The 23,025-nt window shown below is 42.6% G+C and overlaps 1 protein-coding gene across 1 annotated transcript in view; it reads left to right on the top strand.

Moving 5' to 3' along the window:
* The window catches only part of LOC147725219 (extracellular calcium-sensing receptor-like), a 61,197-nt gene that overhangs the window by 5,479 nt on the left and 32,693 nt on the right, over window positions 1–23,025 (top strand). Inside the window, exon 2 of the mRNA XM_086918208.1 lies at window positions 4,104–4,934. Coding sequence (XP_086774334.1) covers window positions 4,104–4,934 — 831 coding nt within the window. The remainder of the gene's footprint in view (window positions 1–4,103; window positions 4,935–23,025) is intronic.

Below are 23,025 nucleotides of genomic sequence, written 5' to 3'. Positions count from 1 at the left end.
GCTCTCAAGGGAATCAAACAAAAGAGGTATCCAATGTTAACGGGAAAGTGAAGGTAGATGTTTTGTTGGTGTCAGATATACAAAAAGCAAATAAATCTTCATATGGCAATGGGGCTAATAGCATCCCGGCCTCTTTTTTTAAATTGCTGATGGATCACCCTATGACGCATACTTTGCTAATGATATTATCACTGATTCCTCGAGAAGTTCATTCATGGTCAGGGTCAAGTAGATCACCTCAGCACTTTCGTCTCATTGAATTATTGGATATCGAAAACAAAATATAGCAAAGTTACTTTTAAAAGAGTTAAACAAGTGGGCTACTAAGCAAAAACAAATTCCTTTTTTTCAAATAGGATTTGTTCAATGTTACAGCACCGAGGACAATCTACAAACGCTGTGAACTCTGGTAGAGAACAATTGGCAAGTATTGAGTGCTTGCTGCACTTTATGTAGCCTTTATTGATTTTACTACAACAATCGACAATGTCAATAGGGGTGTGCTCTGAGTAAAACACAATGAATTTGGCATTCCACAAACCTTATTGAGGGAAATTATTGATCTCTATTCAAGCACCTGGGGAAAGATAAGACTTACATCCAAATGGGCCACCTCAGAGAGCACGTTTATGAACAAGGGCTACAAACATCCTGCCGGGTATGATTTTTAACTTATACTCGGTACACCTGTCCATAGTCCTTATCCCAAATAGTTAGAAGAATTGAAGGTTTATATCAGTATGCCAATGACACTCTTCTGTTGGATTTAACTGGAGCGGGTCTCCAAAGGCACTTAGATCAACTTATAAGATATTTCATGAGCAATGGTATTAAAATTAACACATCTAAAAGAAAGATCATTGTTTTTTGTAGAAACAAAAATAAGAAAGGCCACTGATTAATTGGTAATGAATTCCATTGAGAAGGTTCTCAGCTATAAATATTTAGGTGTGTGGATTAAGGATGGGGGCACACAATAGCACACAAGATATCAACTAGGAATGTGGCCTGCTTTCTAAACACAATATTCTGTTGTAATTTAAAGAACATCTTGTGTTGACACAAGTCATTTGTGTAAGGTGATGGAGTCCAAACTAACTTCGAAAATCCTGTCTGGGTTGATTATATTGAAAGAAAAACTGTGTGGCTAGCTTGAGATAACACATTGTGGGAGTTACCACACAGACATTCTGACTTCCTCCTGCATCCCACAAGCACAACTGAGAATAGAGTTTAACTTGAATAGATGCAAATGGCTCATACAGACTTATTCTCTATTGTTATAAGTTAAAAAGAGGTGACCCTGAGTTTCTACCTTTGAGAAATGAAAAATAAAGGTTCTAACTGGTTCTATTTATCTGAAAAGGGCCATAAAACAACCAGAATCCAGGGACCTATGGTTGAAATGTTTTCCAAATTTAATAATAAATTGGCTAAACATCTCTCAATTAGGCAATAACTTAAAGTTTTATATAAAATATTGCTTATTAAGTTGTTTCCTGTTGCACATTATCTTATGCAATATTAGCCACTGGAATGGAAAAAAGCATTAATGAGATACTGCTTTGGTATGATACCCTTGAGAGTTCATCTATACCCCACTTGAAATCCTGACACTTAGGGCCCGATTCCGATCTTGTTTAGAAGCATATTGAATGACTAGGGTCCGGAATGCTTGCCATACAACTCGGGGAGTCTGACCGAACGAATATGATGCATTTGAATGCATCTGAATACGATTTGGTCGGGCTCCAATTAACTTCAATAGCAGCCTATGTACTGATTGCATACACAGGCTTGCATTGACAAAAGGGGTGGTTAGGGATAATAGTGCACCCTTTGGGGGAACCCCATGGTGCCTGCCACATTCTGCATGGTTGGGAATGGAGGACCCATGGGTACACCCACGGGCCTAATTCGGACGGGCCCCAGGTAAAGGGGGGCCTGCTACCATACATTACATTCTATACATTACAGTTTCGTCAAAACGATCAATATAAATACTGCTAGCAGCTGGAAGTACGTCCTATCAGAGAGGAGGGAGATATCTATCCCCTACCTTTTTAGAAAGACTCCTTTGAAGGTCAGTATGGGACTCGGCGAACGGGGAGGATGATATGTAGTATAAAAAATTGGGACTACTTGGGAGAATGAACCCTTTGGGTCCCAACAATATAAACGATCTTGGAATCACAACAACCATCCCAGATCATGTCAAGATGTATAAATGAACAATGAAACTGTGTCAAATGTAATAGAACAAATACGTTTTATTGAGAGTATTTTCTGAACTCAGATGGTTTGTAACCTTAAGGCATTTGGAGAAGACTTGCTCTGTTAACCAGTGTTAATGACAAAATGTTCGTGGATATACCTATAATGTGAGATATGCCAAAGATATATGTTATAAATGTATGTTGTGAGGTGTTTCAATGTGTAGAGCAATAGCGAGAAAATACCAATTCTGTCTAGTAGATGGATTTCTGCCTTATGTTCAGTTTTTTTGATTTGTTATAATACTGTATCTAGGATACCTTTTACTTAAATTACAGTTATCTGGGGAAGACAGTTAATATTTTTCCTGAAGAAGACGGCTGTATGACATTTTGTCCGTTGAAACGCGTTGAGAATTGGGGGTGAATATCCATCGTATAGTAATCAAGGAGTATTCTGACTGGTGCTGAATATACCTTCCGTGTATCTCCCTTTGTTTAGCTTTAGGAACTTATTGCATGAACTTTAGTGTATTATTTGTTCCCGTGTATATTGTCGGTTTTCCCTTGATTTATATACTTTTTAATCTGTTTTTAACTTATTTTTAATTATAAAAATAAACTGTGCATACTGAATTTATTCGTTGTTTCAGAATTTGGTTAATTATTGCATTGCTCTGAATATGTTTGAAGAATTATTGTATGTTATGTCATTTTGTCCTTGCTAATGTGCCCAAAGGGAGGTCCTACACAAAAAGCCATGTTGAAGTGGTGCAGTGACATTTACCACAGGACTTTACATTCCGGCATGTGGAACCAGGCTTGTGGTATCAGGATCAGTACAATTTGAAACACATACAGGAATCTCAAGGTATTGTCATCCTAAACAGGGCTGCTTACCCCATGATAGTAAGAGAAAGTTCAGAGTGTCAGGTGCTTGTTTGTCATTGGCAACTAATGTGTTGAGGTTGAGGTCCCATTTGAGACTCCGGAAGAGAGAGATGTGGATGCTCAAAGAGTGGGAGCTTAGATTACGGATTGGAACAAAGTCTATCCCGCCAAACCAGTACTCCCCTATCCCTGGATATGGCATTAGGAGGGGCCTAATTTATTTGGAAACCTGAGGCAGAATGAACTTATATTTTTGGATGGCTTCCCCAACCATTGAAAGCGTGGAACCCAATATGTGTTTTCACACTTTCTGGTAATATTTCAAAGGAAAGCTATTGGGTCTCGCCTGAATTCATATCACTAAGGGCACCCTCCAACTCTTCCAGCTCTAGGTCATGATCTAAATGGCACCTGTCAGAGGGAGAAAGAGTCAACAGTAGGATGACTTCATGGATGTGGCAAGTGGACTCCCTCTCAGGCATAAGACACATACTACAGAGGGACCACAAATGTGGAGGCAATGGATATAGCCTTCGTGCGGGTTGTGCCATCTGGAGCAACCGCACTTGGAACCACCTGTGACACCAAGTTGTGTTATCAGCAAGTATAGCAACTTGTCAGTTTCATCTCCCCATTCATGGGCTCTCTTAGTGTGGACCATCCAGTATTTTTCGGCCTCATCCATAGAGGGTTTCCTGAGTGTGGCAATGTGAATAGTTCATGGTGAGTACATTTAAATACAACCAAAAGCACAATGGTATTCAAAGTTAGGAGTAATTTCCCCAAAATGTCACTCGCATTTGGGCAGGTGTATCTTGGACCAGTTAAATGATCCCTCTCTTTAGTTGAATATGTCTGCACATGTTGCACATTTAGCACAGGTGGGGCATTAGAAACCTCTCAGTGGTCTTCATGTAAACCTGGCCACTTATAGGCTGTTGTCTAATATCATGTGTTTTTAAAACATGTCTTTGAATGTTCTTTTGCTCTTGTTTGCAGATCAGCTATGGTGCTCTCGATCCTCTCCTCAGTGACAAATTGAGATTTCCGTCCTTCTTCCGTACTGTCCCAAATGAGCTCTCCATGTACGCGGGGATCACTCAGCTGCTCAAACACTTTGGATGGACCTGGGTGGGGATCCTGGCCTCGGATGATGACAGCGGAGAGAGCGCGATGCGAGACCTGAAGACGATGATCACCCAGAGTGGAGGCTGCGTTGAGTTTTCCTATACATTGCCCACAAACTTACCTTCCCTTAGTGCTAAAAGGATTAATCAAATTATTGATGCCATACAGAACTGCACTGCTCAGGTTGTAATCATCTACAGCACCAGCGCATCAATGACAAGACAATTTTATTATGATTCTTGGCAAAGGATACCCCATAAAATTTGGATTGGAACCGTAAGCATGTCTTTTTCTAAAACGACAAATGGATTAGATGACCTGACTGTATTAAATGGGTCCCTGACTTTCTCTATTAAGGAAGGACAGATTGTGGGATTTCGAGATTTCCTCTATGATGTGGATCCAATGAAGTTTCCAGATGACAATGCCCTGTGGGAGCTCTGGATTTCAATATTCGGATGTGTAATTATCTCTAAAGCTGAGTTGGTACATGCTTATTTACCATATTTCCCTATATGTTCAGGAAATGAGACCCTCAGAGTCTACGACCTGCCCTCCATCAACGCCTTCAGTTATCGATTCACCTACAGTGTGTACACAGCTGTCTACGCCTTGGCACATGCCTTAAATGACATGTATGTGTCAGAGTCCATATCAGGATCCGCAGCTGGGAGCCTCAAGCTGGACTTCAAGCCCTGGAAGGTGATGGGTTGTTGCATGCACTGTTCAAGGCACAATGTCTTGATTGCTCTCTCATTCCTTATCTTCTGCAGTTTTCCTCTCAAGTGAAGAGTTTACTTTTCTAGTTTTCTGACATTTTTGGATTTCCTTGGAATTTTTCTGTTCATAATGTTCTGCCTGATTTTGGGATTTCAGAAATGTCTTATGCTTATTTCTAAGTCTGTGAATTATTTTTCTAAATGATACCAAGTTAGGTTTAACATTTTATCTCCAGCATTACATGAAGGTTTGTGAAGTTACTTTGTTCCCTTCATTTACACCTCAGTTAACCTTGGCTTTGACCTTTAGATCCAACTTTTAACATATTTAATGTCAACAAGAGAAGGCAGACAATATCCAGCTCCTAACTAGCAGAGGAGGGGGAAAGATGAACAGTTTGTTCTATGGGCTTCCAGCACCCCCTTAACGGATCACTGCTTTCAAGATGTTTTGATTTATTAAAAGTTTTAAAAAAGAAAGTATTAAATTTCCTTCTTTTTTACTAATTATCCATTCAATCCTTTAAAAGATGTAAAAACATTCCAAAGCACATTTCATCAGATGGCAAATCAGTTCTAAGCTTGCATAAGTGTTCCCCTGTAATCCCACAACCCACTATGGAACTAAAAACAGAAAATTCAAATAAAAAAATAAATAACTACTAAAATGTTAACACCTATAATACACATACAAACAATTCTTATACAAAAAAACATACATCACACACATACAAAATATATACTACAATACATACCTTTAATAAAAAATCTATATTTTAAACAATCATAGTTTTGCAAACAATATTAAGCACTTCGATATTTTTTAAATCACTATTACTTACCTAAAATTGATATTCTTGAACACAAGATTTTGCTTGTCGATATTCCTGACCCACAACATCTTTGACACACTATTTGTGCACTTCAATATTTTTTACTCGATATTCTGTCTCTGCACCATCAGATATCTCATGTTCAAGAGAGTAACAACATACACAGTTATCTACTGTGCAGGACAGTGACAGCATGTACAAGTACCTTCCGCACCAGACATGTGCAGGTGTTTCCTAGGTGGGACAGTAATAGCATACACAAGTATCAAAAGTATCTCCTATGTGGGAGTGTAATGGCATGTGCATGCATCTAGTGTTCAAGACAGAAACAGCATGCGCAGTTATCTTTTGTGTGGGATACTAACAAAAACCATAGGTAACTCCTGCATGGGACAGGAACAGTAAGTAAAGGCACGCTCAGATATCTCCTGTGTGAGAAACCACCAGAACCCATAAGTAACTACTACATGGGAGAGGAACAGTAAGTAACATCATTCTCAGATATCTCCTGTGTGGGATAGTAAGAAAATGCATAGGTAACTCCTGCATGGGACAGGAACAGTAAGTAAAGGCACGCTCAGATATCTCCTGTGTGAGAAACCAACAGAACCCATAAGTAACTACTACATGGGAGAGGAACAGTAAGTAAAGGCACGCACAGATATCTCCTGTGTGAGAAACTAACAGAAACCATAGGTAACTCCTGCATGGGACAGGAACAGTAAGTAAAGGCACTCTCAGATATCTCCTGTGTGAGATACTAACAGAACCCATAAGTAACTACTACATGGGACAGTAACAGTAAGTAACATCATTATCAGATATCTCCTGTGTGGGATAGTAACACAATGCATTGGTAACTCCTGCATGGGACAGTAAAAGCCTACAAAGAATTTCCCTGCATGGGACAGTAAAGCATATTCAGAAGGCAAGGCAACAATAGTATGATAAACAAACAATTTACATCAGATATATCCTACATTTCCGTCCACCAGAAGCTCACATATCACATTACTCATGACATGGTCAGTTACATCACTGATGACATCTCAAATGACTTTGAATGTTTTTAAAATGTTTATGATTGTCAAATATATATACCAAGGTGTATTGATAGATCCGTGTATGTCTGAGTGTCTGCATCAATGACTCAGTGGGTGGGTGCCGGCCTGTATAACTGAGTGATTAGGTGTTTCACTGCATGCATGGGTGAGGGACTGGGTTTTAAGAATGTTTGTATCAGTCTGTCAGATGGTGTCTAAGTGGCTGTATGGGTTGGAGAGTGGGTACATGAGTGGCTGTATGGGTGATTGATTGGTTGTCTGAGAACATATATGTATCAACCCTGTGTTTTGGGTGAGAGGGTGTGTGACTGCCTGCACGGATGAGTGAGTGAGTGAGTGAGTGAGTGAGTCAGTGGCTGTATGGGTTAGTGAGTATGTAAGTGAGTGGCTGTATAATTGATAAAGTATGTTTATGGCTGTGTTGGTCAGTAAATGAATGTATAAGTGGTATATGGGAGAGTAACTGGATAGGTAAAAGGCAGTATAGGTAAATGTGTGGTAGTATATGAGTGACTCTATGTGTAAGTGCGGGATTGTGATAGTGGCTGAATGTGTGAGTGTGTGAGTTTGTGCATGTTTCAGTGACTGTATAGGTGAGTGACTATGTATTAGTATCTGTATGAATACACAAGTGTTGTGTGTATAAGTGTATAGGTGAGTAAATGGCTGTACGTTTGACTTTATATGTGAATGGGTAGGTGTGTGAGTGGCTCTATGAGTGACTGAGAGTGTGTGCATGGCTGTACGCATGTATTTGTTGGTATTTCTGGGGCTGATTTAGTAAATAAGCAGGTATATGAGTGCGTGTATGGGTGACGGAGCAAAACCAAAGGAGATGATGGACGGAGTGTCGAACATTGCACGCACTCACCCCCAGTCAACTCATCTGGGTTTAATCCATCACCATTCTTTAGCTCACTCCGCCATCCCAGTTCAGACATGGCATGTGTAAATCATTCTGACCCTGTGCCTCATGGGAACAGTCCAGTCTGAACTGCCAAACCATGTCTTCCCTGGACTGGAAACAAGCATCCTGGGACTGGTTTCTTCCTAGCCATCATCAGCATGTGTGTCTAAACTTATGAATCAGTGAGTGGGTATGTAGAAACTGGTAAGGGTGTATCAATGGTTTTGGGAATGTTGGTGTGAAAGTTGGATGAGGTATATGAAAGGTTATAAGGAAGTGTGAGTGGGTGAGTCAGAGATTCTGTATAAGATCTTATCAGTGATGTCATCAGTGAAGTCAATGACCATGTCATAAATGATGCAATTTTGAGGTCATAAGCAGTGCATAATGGGGGCACGAGTTATAGTTATCAGCTAACTATAACTGCTGAATTTGAAACGTCAGCCTAATGATAACATTCCTGTATTCTTTGTTTTTTCCAGTTAATTTCTACTTCTTTTAAATTCTATTACCTAACTATACCGTCTATGTAACCTTTAGTTTATTCAGTGTCTTTCTAAGCTTTTTGTAATGCTAATTCTTAACTATGACATCCTTGTAGCCTTTGGATTTTTCAGTGAATGTTTTATTGACTAGTAGCTGTGGTGGTGAGAGGTGGCAGGGCCTCCGAACAGATCTAAGGAGTTCTGTTAAGTAGTGCCTACAGAAGATACCAGGAGGGCTTCTTGGCCCCCAAGGTCCCTCAGGAGTAAAGTGAGCATCATTCCCCCAACCAGAAGTGTGACAGGGAAAGGGGGCATGGCCTCCGAAGGCCTTTTATATATCCAGCTGTGTGAGACTTACTAGAGGTAACAGGAGGGGTAGTTGGCCACGAGGATGTCCTTGGGGGCCTACTGCTCATAGTATTACCTCCAGTAAGTCCCACACTGCAGGATTGCTCAAACCTGGTAGTAGACCACACCCGCATCTAAGGCTCACCACCAGGGCCAATTTGGCCAGCAGATTGCTTCATTATTAGTTGTTGGAAGCTTGCTCTTTTTGTAATGCTTTTACACATTTGTATGGAGTAGATTGGGTTCTGCCTAATGTGGATTGGAAGGCATTGTACCACCATTCCACTGGGTTGTTTATTTTGGCATTCCATGCCAAGGTGCTGTAATAGGCATTCCACCACAGTATTTCTAATTTTGGATGACGTCTGTGTCCTGAGCTAAGGGTAATTTCCCGTTCTGCAGAGAATGTGGAATTGCCAAAAATTCCGCGATCCATGGCTTCACAGAATTTTTTGCCTGTTTGCGCTTTCAAACTGCGTGTTCGCAAGATATTTCCCCCGAGTACGCAAACAGCATTCGTTAACAGGAAAAAAGCATTGCAAACGGGCAGAACAAGCAATTCCGAGTGTTTGCAGAACTCTGCGTGCTTGTGGAGATTTTTTACCGTTTTGCTGAGCTTTGCTTAGAGCGACAAAACAAATTCTGCCTACCCCAACAAAATAGTCCATTAGGGAACTGAGTTTGTCTTAATTCTTTCAGTAGAAATCGATTTCCATTAGTAAATTGAAGTGGGTTGTTATGTCTTTGAAAGGGATATAGATTAGTGATATCATTTGTTTTTAATCAAAGGCAAATTGGATGCTTGTGACTATTCTACACTTAGGGCCGCATTTCAGGTTTGGCAGACAGGATTACTTCAAAAACGTGATGGATATCCAATCCACTGTATTACCATTCCATCACATCTTTTGGAACTTGTAATACAGCGGACAGGATATTCTTCATGTTTGTGATTGAGAATCCCATCTCCCAAACTCGTAATCAGGCCCTTCGTTCAGACTTTTGGAGGTGGCTCCGTATACTTTGATTATAATTATAGTAACACCGTCGTATGTCTGTGTGAGGGTACACTTTTAGTATGGTTGGAATCTTGGCTTGTTCAAAGTCAATGGTTATTTTTTGACGGTAGTAGTCATTTTTTTGTGTTTGATATGAAGTGCTGTTTCTTTATTTGGTTTTTGGTCACATATAAAAGGAATATTTGTGTTTTGATATTCGCTGTGTATGGTGTATATCTTAGGGAATGTTTTGGGACATATTTTGAAGGTCCCATCTATCATCCATGTTTCACACTGTCTTAGTTTTGGTATGTTATCCGCTGTAGACACTATTTAGATTTGTTTAGGTTGTCATGTAAAAGGAAAGGTTCCTCATTAAGTGTCATTGTTAAGTGAATGAATGAATGAATGAATTCTTTTTATTGTTACTCAAAACCATTACATTAAAAACAGAATACAAGATTACAAAGTTACAAAATTTAAATCCAAGGGAGTTTGTGCTGCCCTGGGGGCTGGGGTTACGATGAGTAAGGTTCGTATTGAGGCATGGGTCTCCAAAGTCACTGTAAGGGCAGGCCCTCCGGGGCCATCAGCAAGGATCGTGTCTGGTGAATGATCTTTCCGAAGGAGGCCATGTGCTTTACCGTTGTCAAGGTGTAAAGATGGATGGTCGCCTCCTTTGCGGTGCAGGTTCCTGATTGTCTTAGAATTGGCCTGAGATAGACACTGCGGGCCATGCGCAGGGCCGGGCATTGTTAAGTGTTCATGTATGTCTTTGACATGGTATTATCTAGGGGTAGTTGGGCTATCGCCAATGGTGTGTTTATATAATACAATGAAACATTTTAAAGTGGGTATAGGTGGCAGTTAGCCTGTCATGTATTTGGGGATTTTGGTAATATGTCTTTCAGGATGTTGCATGTTGGTTCCCGGGAGCTAGTGCTTGCCTCTCTTACATCCTACGATATATCTTTACTTCAATTTCTGTTACATTGCGGACGTGGTTGTTCTCTCTTACATGAATTACAACATCATTTTTTGTAGTTGTCATCCCATAGCATGCATTAGAAAAATATGTCTTACATTTCCATGTAATAGTTTCTGTTGATGCAGTTTCTTGGCTGTAGTTGTAACCATGCTTTCCTTTCTGAAAAGACATAACATTTGCAGCTTTTGTCATTGTATCGGAAAGTAATGTAAAAGTATCAATATATAGAATTCTATATCATATTTTTATTAATTACTTACAGTTAAAATTATGCAATCTCCTTATTTTGTATGCTGACATGTATGTTGTGTATAGTTGTGTCTCATGATTTTCAGTTTTTTTGTTGGGGGGGTTCTTATGTGAATCAAGGGCTTTCTTTTCCGTTGGATGAAAAATAAATTGTATGTTGCACTTTAAATGTCAATATGATGTTAGGTTTGTTTTTACTTGCTATTTGGGTGAGTTTATACTTTTGTATTAATGTATGTTTACTTACTTCATTATATCTTTTGAATAGGTATTGACTGTTGTTTTTTTCAGTCAGTGTATCATTGTTTCCAGACATGGGTTTTACTATTAGGACATCTATGTAAAACGATAGAAGTTGGATTGTATTTTATCAATTATTTTTTGTTTATCTTTTTTAAGTTAATAACAATTATGTTTTAGTGTAAAAGTAAGTATTACTTATTTGGTTAAGTAGTTGTTGAAATGCATATATTTTTTCTGTAATGGTTTGGTGAGAAAATCCAGCAGAGTTTCCTTTTCTTGCTTAGTCCACCATTTTTGAAGCAGTTAGAAGTTTAAATTGACGTGCCTTTTTTATATTGTAGATTTAATTGTTTGGATTCGTTGTTTCTTATGAAACTTAAAAAACACAGGTTTCAGGGAAGTTATAGTTAGTTGGACATTTCACTCGTACAAAACCAGTGAAATTTGGCCGTTATAGTTAAAAAAGCTAACTATAACTTGCGCCCCCCGCAATGCAATGCTGATGACTTTACATATTACAATATTCATGACATGATCAGTAACATCACTGATTACATCACTGATGACATCTCAAATGACATCACTGCTGATATCATCTAGTGACTGTGTGGTTCTGTAAAGTTCAAATATGTTTTATATATATGAATGCCAAGGTGTATTGAAGGATGAGTGGTGTATGAGTGTATGAATGGATGATTTAGTAGGTGTGTGACTGATTGAATGAGTGAGCGATTAAACATGTCTTATGGAATGCATGGGTTAGTGACTAAACTGTTTGAATATCTGTATCAGTCTGTTAGTTGGTGGGTAAGTGGCTGCATGGGTTGGTGAGTTGCTACATGAGTGTCTATATGGGTTTTTGATTGGTTGTTTGAGTATCTGTATGGGTCCCTGAGTATCTGTGTGAGGGGTGGGGGTGTGTGCCACTGTGCATAGATGTGTGAGTGGGTGATTCAATGGGTGTATGGATTCAAGACTGCATGTGTGAGGCACTGTGTGGGTGGATGAGTGTATGTATGAATGTGTTGGTGAATGAATGGATGTCTCAGTGGTACATGTGTGAGTAATTACATATGTGAAAGGTAGTATTAGTGAATGTTGGAGTATATAAATGACTATATGTGAGAGTGAGTAATTGTGAGAGTGACTTTATTAAGTGAGTTTCTGCTTGTATCAGTGATTGTATAAGAGAGTACGTTTGTGTGAGTATATGTATGAGTACGTGAGGTGGTGTGTGTATAACTTTATAGGTGAGTAAATGTTAGTGTGATTGATTCTTTGCATGATTGACTAGGTGTGTAAGTAACTCTATGGATGAGTGGTGGAGTGTGAGCGAGTGCAAATGATAGTGCTGTATTGATGGTTGACTGCTTGTATGAGTGACTGAGTATGACTTTATGGGTGAACGACTGGATGTGTATGTAGAACTAGTAATTAGTGAGTGGGTATGTAGTAACTGGTATTGGTGTGTCTATGGTTTCTAAAATGGTAGTCTGTATTTTAAAGTTGGTGTATCAAATGTTATATTAGGGTGTGAGGAGGTGCATCAGATTATCACATGGATAATGTCACCAGTGATGTCATTTGAGATGTCATCAGTGATGTCACTGACCATGTAATGAATTATATAATATGTGATGTCATCTGCAGAACATTGCAGGGGCGTGAGGTATAGTTAGCTTAACTAACTATAACGTCCGAATTTCTCTGGTTTTGTACGAGTGAAATGTACAACTAACTATAGCGTCCCTGAATTCAGTGAATTTCTAAGTTTTTTTAAATGCTAATTTCTAACTATAACGTTCCTGAAACCTATGGTTTTTTTCAGTGAATTTCAAAGGTATTTTAACTCCTTGCATGCTGATGACGGCCCCCAGCCATCATGCACTACGGTGCTTGTGTGCTGATGACGGCTGGGGGCCTTCATAAACCCGCCCTCTAGCGATTATGCCGCACAGGCGCAGAATCGCGCCCGCATGGAAGGGGTTAAATGCTAATTTCTAACTATAACGTCCCTGAAACCTATGGTTTTTTTCAGTGAATTTTAAAGATTTGCCAATGCTAATTTCTAACTATTCCTACAATGGTAGGACATGTGCAGAAAGAGAAAGTAAAGTGCAGAAAGAAGCAAAAAAATGCAGAATGAGGCAACAGAAATCCAGAAAGACGAAGAAAGGTGCAAAAAGAAGCAACAGATATACAGAAAAAACCAACAGAGGTGCAGAAAGAGGCCTTGTTGCAAAGTAATCCTTGCCCACAACATTCTTCTGACTGGTACTGATGGTACCTGACTCTGAATAACCAGGCCCAGGGCCAGTGCTCTCCTGAAAGACACTTATAATACAGTGAAAATACCTAAATACACTAGGGTACACTATGGGTTGAGATACCCCTGTGATTGGCATGATCCCCGCTGTAAGGCTCCAGCACATAATAGGGCAGGGGGTAAAACTACCTTTAAGTTAGAGGTGTAGAAAGAGGCAAGATAAGTGTAGAAAGATGCAACAGAGTTGCTTAAAGAAGTTAAAGAGGTGGAGAAATAAGGAAAATCGTGCAGAAAGAGGCAAGCGGTGTATAGAAATTTGCAAAAGAGGTGCAGAAACAAACAAGAGACTTGCTGAAGGAAGCAAAATAGGCATAGAAAGAAGCAAGAGAAGTACAGAAAGAAGCAAGCGAGGTGCAAAAAGAAGCAAGCACGATGCATAATGAACCAACAGAAGTTCAAAAAGAGGTAAGAGGGGTGTAGAAAGAAGGTGGGGAGGTATCCAAAGAGGCAAGAAAGGGGCATAAAGAGGCAGGTGTGGTACAGAAATAAGGAAGAGAAGTGCAGGAAGAAACAACAGAGGTACATAAATAGGCAAGAGAGGTGCAGAAACAAGAAGGGAAGGTGCAAAAAGAGGGAACAGTGGTGCAGCAAGAGGCAAGAGCGGTACAGAAAGAGAAAATAGGGGTGCATAAAGGGGAAACAGGGGTGAAGAAAGAAGCAAGTGGGGTACATAAAGAGGCAACTGAGGTGTAGAAACACATAAGAGAGTGCAGAAAAGAGCAAGAGAAGTACAGAAAGAGGCGAGTGAGGTACAAAAATAGGAAAGAGAGGTGCAAAAAGAGGCAAGAGGGGTACAGAAATGTGCAAGAGAGTAGCATATAGAAGCAAGAACAGTGCAGAAATAACCAGCAGAGGTACTGAAAGAGGCACAAAGGGTGCAGAAGGAAACAAAAGAAGTAAAGAAAGAGGTAGGAGAGGTGCACAAAGAGGAAAGACAGGTACAGAAAGAGGCAGATGGGATGCAAAAAAAGGAAGATACGTGCAAAAAGAAGCAACAGAGGTGCTGAAAGAGGCTCAAATGGTACATAAAGAGGCAATAAAAGTGCAGAAAGAAGCAGCAGAGGTACGGAAAGAGGCCCAAGAGGTACATAAACAGACAGGAAAGGTACACAAAGAGGAAAGACGGGTGCAGAAATTGGCAAAATGTGCAAGAAAATAGCAGATAGATGCAAGAGCAGTGCATACAGAACTAACAGAGATGATGAGTGAAGCATGAAGATTGCAGAAAGAAGCAAGAAAAGTACAGAAAGAAGCACCAGAGGTACAGGAAGAGGCAAGTGTGGTACATAAAGACAGTTGAAAGGTGTAGATTGTAGAAAGAAGCAACAGAGGTACAGAAAGAGGTAAGAGAGGTGCATAAACAGACAGGAAAGGTGCAGAAAAAGGGTTCAAGTGTTAAAAAAAGAAATATCCAGAAAGTGTCAAGAGGCGTGCAGAAAGAAGCAAGTGGTGTGCTGAAAGAAACAACAGAGGTGATGAAAGATGTAGGAGAGGTGCTGAAACAAGCAAGAGAAATAAAGTAAGAGGCAAGGGAATTGCTGAAAGAATCAACAGAAGTGCAGAAAGAGGCAACAGAGGTGTAGAAAGACGCAAGAGAGGTGTAGAAAAGGCTAGTGAGGTACAGAAAAAGGCAAGTGGGGTGCAGAAATGTACAAGAGAGTAGCAGATAGAAGCTAGGGCAGTGCATAAATAACCAACAGAGGTGATGAACGAAGCACAAAGGGTGCATAAAGAAGCAAGAGAGGAACAGACACAAGCAACAGAGGTACAGAAAGAGGCAAGAGTAGCACAGCAATTAGGAAGAGATATGTAGAAAGAGAGTTGCACAAAGAAGGAAGAGGGGTGCAGAAACAAGCACGTGGGGTGTAGAAAGAGGCAAGAGGGGTGCAGAAAAGGGCAAGAGATGTGCAGAAAGAGGCAAGAGAATTGCAGAAAGAATCAACAGAGGTGCATACAGAGAAAAGAGGAGAGCAGAAAGCGGGTAGAGGAGTGAAGAAAGAGGCAAACGCTTTGCAGAGAGAAGGGACAGAGGTGTAGAAAGAGGCCAGAGAAGTGCAGAAAAGAGGAGCAAATGCAGAAAAGGGGAGGGGTAGAGAAAGAGGCAAGAGGGGTGCCGAAAGACGCAAGAGGGGTGCAGAAAGAAACTAAAGAAGTGCATGAAGAAGCAACAGAGGTACAGAAAGAGGCAAGAAAAGTCCAGAAAGAGGGAAGAGGGGCACAGAAAGAGGTACAAGGGTTGCAGAAAGAAGCATGAGAAATGCAGAAAGAAGCAACAGAGGTGCAGAAAGAGGGATGAGGGGTGGAAAAATAGGCAAGAGAAGTGCAGAAAGAAGCAACACAGAAGCAGAAACAAAGAAGAGGGGTGGAAAACGAGGCAGAGGGAAACAGAGAGAAGCAATAAAGGAGTAAAAAGAGACAAAAGAAGTGCAAGAAGAAGAAACAGATGTGCAGAAACAGTCTAGAGGAGTGTAGAAAGGGAGAAAAGGGGTGCAGAAAGAAGAAGAAGTGGTGCAGAAATAGGCACCAGAAGTGCAGAAAGAAACAAAAGAAGTGAAGAAAGAAGGAGCAGAGTTGCAGAAAGAGGCAACAGAGATGCAGAAAGAAGCAGGAGAAGTGCAGAAAGAGGCAACAGAGGTGCAGGAAGACGCAAGAGAGGTGTAGAAAAGGCTAGTGATGTACAGAAAGAGGCAAGTGGGGTGCAGAAATGTACAAGAGAGTAGCAGATAGAAGCTAGGGCAGTGCATAAATAACCAACAGAGGTGATGAACGAAGCACAAAGGGTGCATAAAGAAGCAAGAGAAGAACAGACAGAAGCAACAGAGGTACAGAAAGAGGCAAGAGTAGCACAGAAATTGGGAAGAGATGTGTAGAAAAAGAGTTGCACAAAGAAGGAAGAGGGGTGCAGAAAGAAGCACGTGGGGTGCAGAAAGAGGCAAGAGGGGTGCAAAAAAAGGCAAGAGATGTGCAGAAAGAGGCAAGGGGATTGCAGAAAGAAGCAACAGAGGTGCATACAGAGAAAAGAGGAGAGCAGAAAGCGGGTAGAGGAGTGAAGAAAGAGGTAAACGCTTTGCAGAGAGAAGGGACAGAGGTGTAGAAAGAGGCCAGAGAAGTGCAGAAAAGAGGAACAAATGCAGAAAAGGGGAGGGGGCAGAGAAAGAGGCAATAGGGGTGCCGAAAGATGCAAGAGGGGTGCAGAAAGACGCAAGAGGGGTGCAAAAAGAAACTAAAGAAGTGCATAAAGAAGCAACAGAGGTACAGAAAGAGGCAAGAGAAGTCCAGAAAGAGGGAAGAAGGGCGCAGAAAGAGGTACAAGGGTTGCAGAAAGAAGCATGAGACATGCAGAAAGAAGCAACAGTGGTGCAGAAAGAGGGATGAGGGGTGGACAAATAGGCAAGAGAAGTGCAGAAAGAAGCAACACAGAAGCAGAAACAAAGAAGAGGGGTGGAAAACGAGGCAAGAGGGGAACAGAGAGAAGCAATAAAGGAGTAAAAAGAAACAAAAGAAGTGCAAGAACAAGAAACAGATGTGCAGAAACAGTCTAGAGGAGTGCAGAAAGGGAGAAAAGGGGTGCAGAAAGAAGAAGAAGTGGTGCAGAAATAGGCACCAGAAGTGCAGAAAGAAACAAAAGAGGTGAAGAAAGAAGGAACAGAGTTGCAGAAAGAGGCAACAGAGATGCAGAAAGAAGCAGGAGAAGTGCAGAAAGAAGCAACAGAGGTGCATAAAGAGGCATGAGAGGTACAGAAAGAGGCAGGAAAGGTGCAGAAAGAGTCAGAAGACCTTCAGAAAGAGGTAAGAGAACTGCAGAAAAAGGCAAGAGAGGTACAGGAAGAGGCAGGAGAGTTGCACAAAGAGGGAAGAGGGGTATAGAAAGAGGCAAGAAGGGTGCAGAAAGCAGCAATAGAAGTGCAAGAAGAAGCAACAGAGGTGCTGAAAGAGGCAAAGAGGAGTGCAGAACACCAAAACCACAGAAGCACACAACAACTTCAAAGTTGCTACCAATGCCCACCACCAACTCATCAGAGAAACGAGGAAAAAAGTGATTAAAGACAGAATAGCCACACACGCTCACCACAGCAAAGATCTCTTCAACATCATCAAGGAGTTTGCACACCTCACCAGCGAGTCGACTGACATCCCTTCCTCACAAGACCTCTGTGACAAACTCAGCACCTTCTTTTACCTCAAAATCAAGAGCATCTATTACAAATTTGACAAAGACAATGAAAAGACGGAACACCCACCAACAACCTCTGACACCCTGAAACCAACGATTGACAGCTGGACAGTACTCACCACCGAAGATACACTGAATCAATCAATCAATCAATAAAGACACTTATAAAGCACACTACATACCCGTTAGGGTCTCAAGTTGCAGGGTTGGTGCTGCTACTGATCGAAGAGCCAGGTCTTGAGGAGTCTTCTGAAGGCCAGTAGGTCTTGGGTCTGCCGTAGTTTTGTGGTGAGGGTGTTCCAGTTCTTGGTGGTTTGGTGGGATAAGGATTTGCCGCTGGCGGTCATTCTTCGCATGCGAGGTACTGTGGCAAGGGCGAGGCCTGCAGAGTGGAAAGCTTTGTGCACGTGGAGGAGGAGCTTGAAGGTGACCCTCTTGTTGACAGGGAGCCAGTGCTGGTCTCCCAGGTGGGGGGTGATGTGGCTGCAGTGGAGGATGTAGAGGATCAGGCGTGCTAAGGCGTTCTGGATGCATTGCAGCCATCTTAGGACCTTGGCTGACGTTCCTGCATAGAGGGCATTTCCGTAGTCCAGCCTGCTGGTGATGAGAGCCTAGGTGACTGTTTTTCTCGTTTCAGTGGGGATCCACTTGAAGATCCTGCAGAGCATTCGGAGGGTATTGAAGCAGGATGAGGAAACAGCGTTGATCTACTTAGTCAATGAGAGGGTGCCGTCGAGGATGACCCCTAGGTTGCGTGCGTGGTCAGTTGGTGTCGGTGCTGTTCCCAGTGTTGTCGGCCAACAGAAGTCTTCCCAGGCTGAGGGGGTGGGGCCGAGAATGAGGACCTCTGTCTTGTCTGAGTTCAGCTTCAGTCGGCTGTTCTTCATCCATTCAGCGACTTCCTTCATTCCTTCGTGGAGGTTGGTTTTGTCGGTGTGAGGGTCTTTAGTGAGGAGATAAACAGCTGGGTGTCGTCGGCGTAGATGATGTTGAGGTCGCACTGTCGGGCAATGTGGGCGAGGGGTGCCATGTAGATGTTGAACAGCGTCGGGCTGAGGTAAGAGCCCTGGGGTACGCCACAGATGATCGCGGTGTCTTTGGAGCGGAAGGGAGGAGGCGGATGCTCTGAGTTCTTCCAGAAAGGAACAATGTGGTCCAGTCCAGGGCCTTCTCTTGGATTCTGGCATTGTGTAAGCGTGTTCGTAGTGTGTTGTGGCAGACGGTGTGGAAGGCGGTTGACAGGTTCAGGAGGATGAGGGCCGCTGTTTCTCTGTTGTCAAGCAGGGTCCTGATATCATTGGTGGCGGTGATGAGGGCGGTTTCAGTGCTGTGGTTGCTGCGGAAAATGGACTAGGATGGGTCCTAGATGTTGTTCTCCTCGTTGTAGTGGGTCAGTTGTTTGTTGACAATTTTCTCGGTGACCTTTGCCAAGAATGGAAGCAGGGAGATGGGCCAGAAGTTCTTGAGGTCCTTGGGGTCTGCCTTAGGTTTCTTGAGTGAAGACAATTAAATCAATGCACTCCGGGGCCCCCACAAACCCTTGTCCCCACCACATATTCAACAGAGCCGCCGACACTATCGCACCCACGGTCTGCCACACCATCAACCGCTCCATGGTGACCACGTCATTCCCTGATGATTGGAAACAGGCCGAGGTCAACCCCCTCCTGAAGAAACCCGTGGCAAACCCCACCGACCTCAGAAATTACAGACCCATCTCCCTACTTCCATTCCCTGCAAAAGTTATCAAAAAAGCCATTAACAGCCAACTCGCCACATTCATCCTTGACTCCTCCCAATCTGGCTTCAGGAAATACACAGTACGGAAACCACCCTCCTCACCACAACAGACAACATCTGCACCCTACTGGACAAAGGAGAAACCATAGCTCTCATTCTCCCCTACCTCTCAGCGACAATCAACACAGTCTCCCACGGCACCCTATTATACAGACTTCACAATGCAGGGATTAAGGACGTAGCCTTCAACTGGATCAGACCCTTCCTCTCTGGCAGAATGCAGTGGGTCAGACTCCCCCCTTTCCTCTCAGACCCTATGCCGATGACCTGCAGAATCCCCCACAGATCCTCCCTCAGCCTGACGCTCTTCAATGTCTACATGGCTCCACTCACCCCATTGTCACAACCTACTGAGTCAACATTGTGTCATATGCAGACGACACCCAACTCATCCTCTCCCTATCCAACGAACCTAACACCACCAGACACAACTTACGATTAGGCATGGAAACCGTCTCCAAATAGATGAAAAACAACTGCCTACAACTTAACACCAACAAGAAGGAAGTATTCATCATGGGCCCAAACCCCGATGCCTGGAACAACACATGGTGGCCTGCCACCCTTGGAAACTTGCCCAACTCCAAGGACCAGGTCCGAAACCTGGGAATCATCCTGGACTCCGAGCTCAAAATGGACCGCCAGAAGAACGCATTCACGTCCTAATACTTCCACGCCCTCCACTTCCTATTTAAGCCCTTCAAATGGATCCCCCTTGAGCACAGAAAGACCATCACTCATGCCCTCATCACAAGCAGAATCGACTACGGCAACACACTCTATGCCGGAATAAACAAAAACCTCATCTGTAAGCTACAGAACATCCAAAACGATGCCGCAAGACTGATCCTTAACCTGCCAAAACACTACCACATCTCCCAGCACCTGCGCACACTCCACTGGCTTCCCATCGAGGTAAGAGTCACCTTCAAGATGCTCACCCACGCATATAAGGCCCTCCATGACTCCAGACCAGCATACCTCAACAGCCAACTCAAATTCCATGTACCTCAGAAGACCCTACGATCAGTCCAGCTCTCTTATGCCGTGGTCCCACGCACCAGAAAAGCCAGATCAGGAGGCCGCTCCTTCTCCTTCCTCGCGGCCAGAGCCTGGGCGACCTGCTGCTTCACTTCATATAGACAACATCACTTCCCATCGTTGTAAGAGACCTCAAGACCTGGCTCTTCGACAGACCCCCACCCTGGTGGACCAGAGCCTGCACCCACACTCCCCCAGCCCCTTAGGACCCTTGCAAGTGAGTATTCACTCTTAACAAATGCCTGATTGATTGACAGAAAGAAGGAAGAGGGGTGCAGAAAGAGGCACAAGGGGTACAAAAAGAAGCAAGAGAGGTGCAGATAGAAGCAAGAGGAGTGCATGAAGAAGCAACAGAGATACATTAAGAGGGAAGTGGGGTGGAGAAAGAGGCAACAGGGATACAGAAAGAAACATGAGAGATACAGAAAGAAGGAACAGATGTGCATTAAGAGGCAGCAGGGGAGCAGAAAGAGGGAACAGGTGTGCATAAAGAGGCAAGAGGTGTGCAAAAAAAGGGAAGAGGGGGGCAGCAAGAGGCATGAAGGGTACATAAAGAAGCAAAAGAGGTACAGAAAGAAGCTGCAGAGGTGCAGAATGAGGAAAGAGGAGTAAAGAAAGAAACAAAAGAGGTGAGGAAGCAACAGATTTGCAGAAAGATTTTAAAAATATGAAGAAAGATGTAAAAAGGGTATAGAAAGATGCAAGAGAGGTACAGAAAGTAACAATCGAAGCACAGAAAGAAGGAACAGAAGTGCAGAAAGAGGCAAGAGGAGTGCAGAAAGAGAAGAGAGGTACAGAAAGAGGCACAAGTGGTACAGAAACAAGCAAGAGAGTTACAGGAAGACACAAGTACAGAAAAAGTCAATAGAGATGGAGAAAGAGGGAAGAGGAGTAGGGAAAGAGGCAAGAGAAGTACAGAAACAAGCAGACAACATGCAGAAAGGCGGAAGAGGGGTGGAAAAAGAGGCAAGAGGTAAGCAGAAAGTAGAAGAGATCTGCAGAAAGAGGCAGAAGTATAGAAAATTATAGAAAGATACAAAAAGAAGCAACAGAAATGAAAAAAGAGGCAAGAGAGGTGCATAAAGAAGGAAAAATGGCTTATACATCATTACTACCAATTTAACACGGACATTTGGGAATAAGTAACATGTGACCATTCTAGGATTACAAGGGGTCTTCCACCACGCTGTAACACTTGTTGCTGCATTTTTGGTAATGTCTGATCCGTTTTTGCTAAAAACAAGTCTTTTTTTTCAAATCTGCAGATTAGGCAGCAGATGATAAATTATGTGGCTAATGCGGAAAATGTATAATTGTGCAAAAGTTGGTGCAGCCAAACATTCGCTTAATTCCAGGGGCCCTGCTCATACCTCTGACTAGGTCCAGAAGTGCTCCTCAGTGATTCCTTCTTTTTTGTGTCTCATTGAGTTCATAGTTATGCTTCTATGGAAACGAGATAGACTAAACCTGAGGTTACCATCCCACAACAAGGACTAACATACAACATACCATAACGCATAATTCCACTCTAAATATTTTCTATCAAATAAATACCACATACTTTGTATCCACATAATTTCACTGCACAACTTACCACATAATTCCTCTACACACAACATACAGCCATTACACTCCGAAAAACATTATAAAAAAACTTTTACATTTACATTGCCAATAGCTCTAACTCTCGCAAATGCAAAACCTATTTCATTGCAAACAATTCTTTAACTATTAGTCTTGTTTGCATAGTGGTGGAGAAAGGGTGCTGGGCCTCCATCCAGCACTCAGGAATTCCGCTGTGTCGGATTTACAGGAGGGTCTCTAGGCCTCAAAGTCCCTCAGGAGTAAATTAGACTTCATCCCCCATCCCGTACTCTGCCAGGAGATGCATTTGCAGAGTGGTGGAGAAAGAAGGGCATGGCCTCTGAAGACGTCTTAGCAATCCCACTGTGTGGGACTTACTGGAGGTAACAAGGAGGATAGTTGGCCCCAAGGTCATTCTTTGGGGCAACTACTCTTCCTATTACCTCCAGTAAGTCCCAACCATCAGGATTGCTAAGTTTTCATAGCAGGCCATGCCCTTTTTCCCCACCACTCTGCAAACACACTTCCTGCATGCTTCCAGATTTGAAATAAAGACACCTTCACTGATGGGGGCCCTTAGGGGCCAACTAGCCTGCCTGATACCTCCAGTATGTCCCAGATAGTGAGATTGCTGAAAGCTGGACACAGGCCAGGCCCCCTTTCTCCACCACTCTGCAAACACCCCTCCTGGCACGTTCTAAGTTGAAGGATTAAGTCCCCTTGAATACTGAGGGTCCATGGGGGCCAACTAGCCCACCAGGTGCCTCCAGTAATACCCTCACAGCTGTTGAGAGTTGTCTGAGGACTTGCCCCTTTTTACATCACTCTGCAAACACGCCTCATGCACTGCTATTTGGGGGATGAAGTTCACTTTAGTCCTAAGGTCCTCAGGACACAAGAGGAACTCATCGCCCCACCAGCATTGCGCTAAGAGTCGCTTTGCAGAGTGGTGTAAAAAGGGCGTGGCCTCAGAGCAACTCTCAGCAATGCAGCTGTGGTCATTTGATCAATATTTACAACATTTTCCAATAAAA

The sequence above is a fragment of the Lissotriton vulgaris genome, chromosome 4_1 (assembly GCF_964263255.1).
Source record: "Lissotriton vulgaris chromosome 4_1, aLisVul1.2, whole genome shotgun sequence".
Classification (NCBI taxonomy): domain Eukaryota; kingdom Metazoa; phylum Chordata; class Amphibia; order Caudata; family Salamandridae; genus Lissotriton; species Lissotriton vulgaris.
This window is presented reverse-complemented; position numbering and strand designations above follow the sequence as displayed.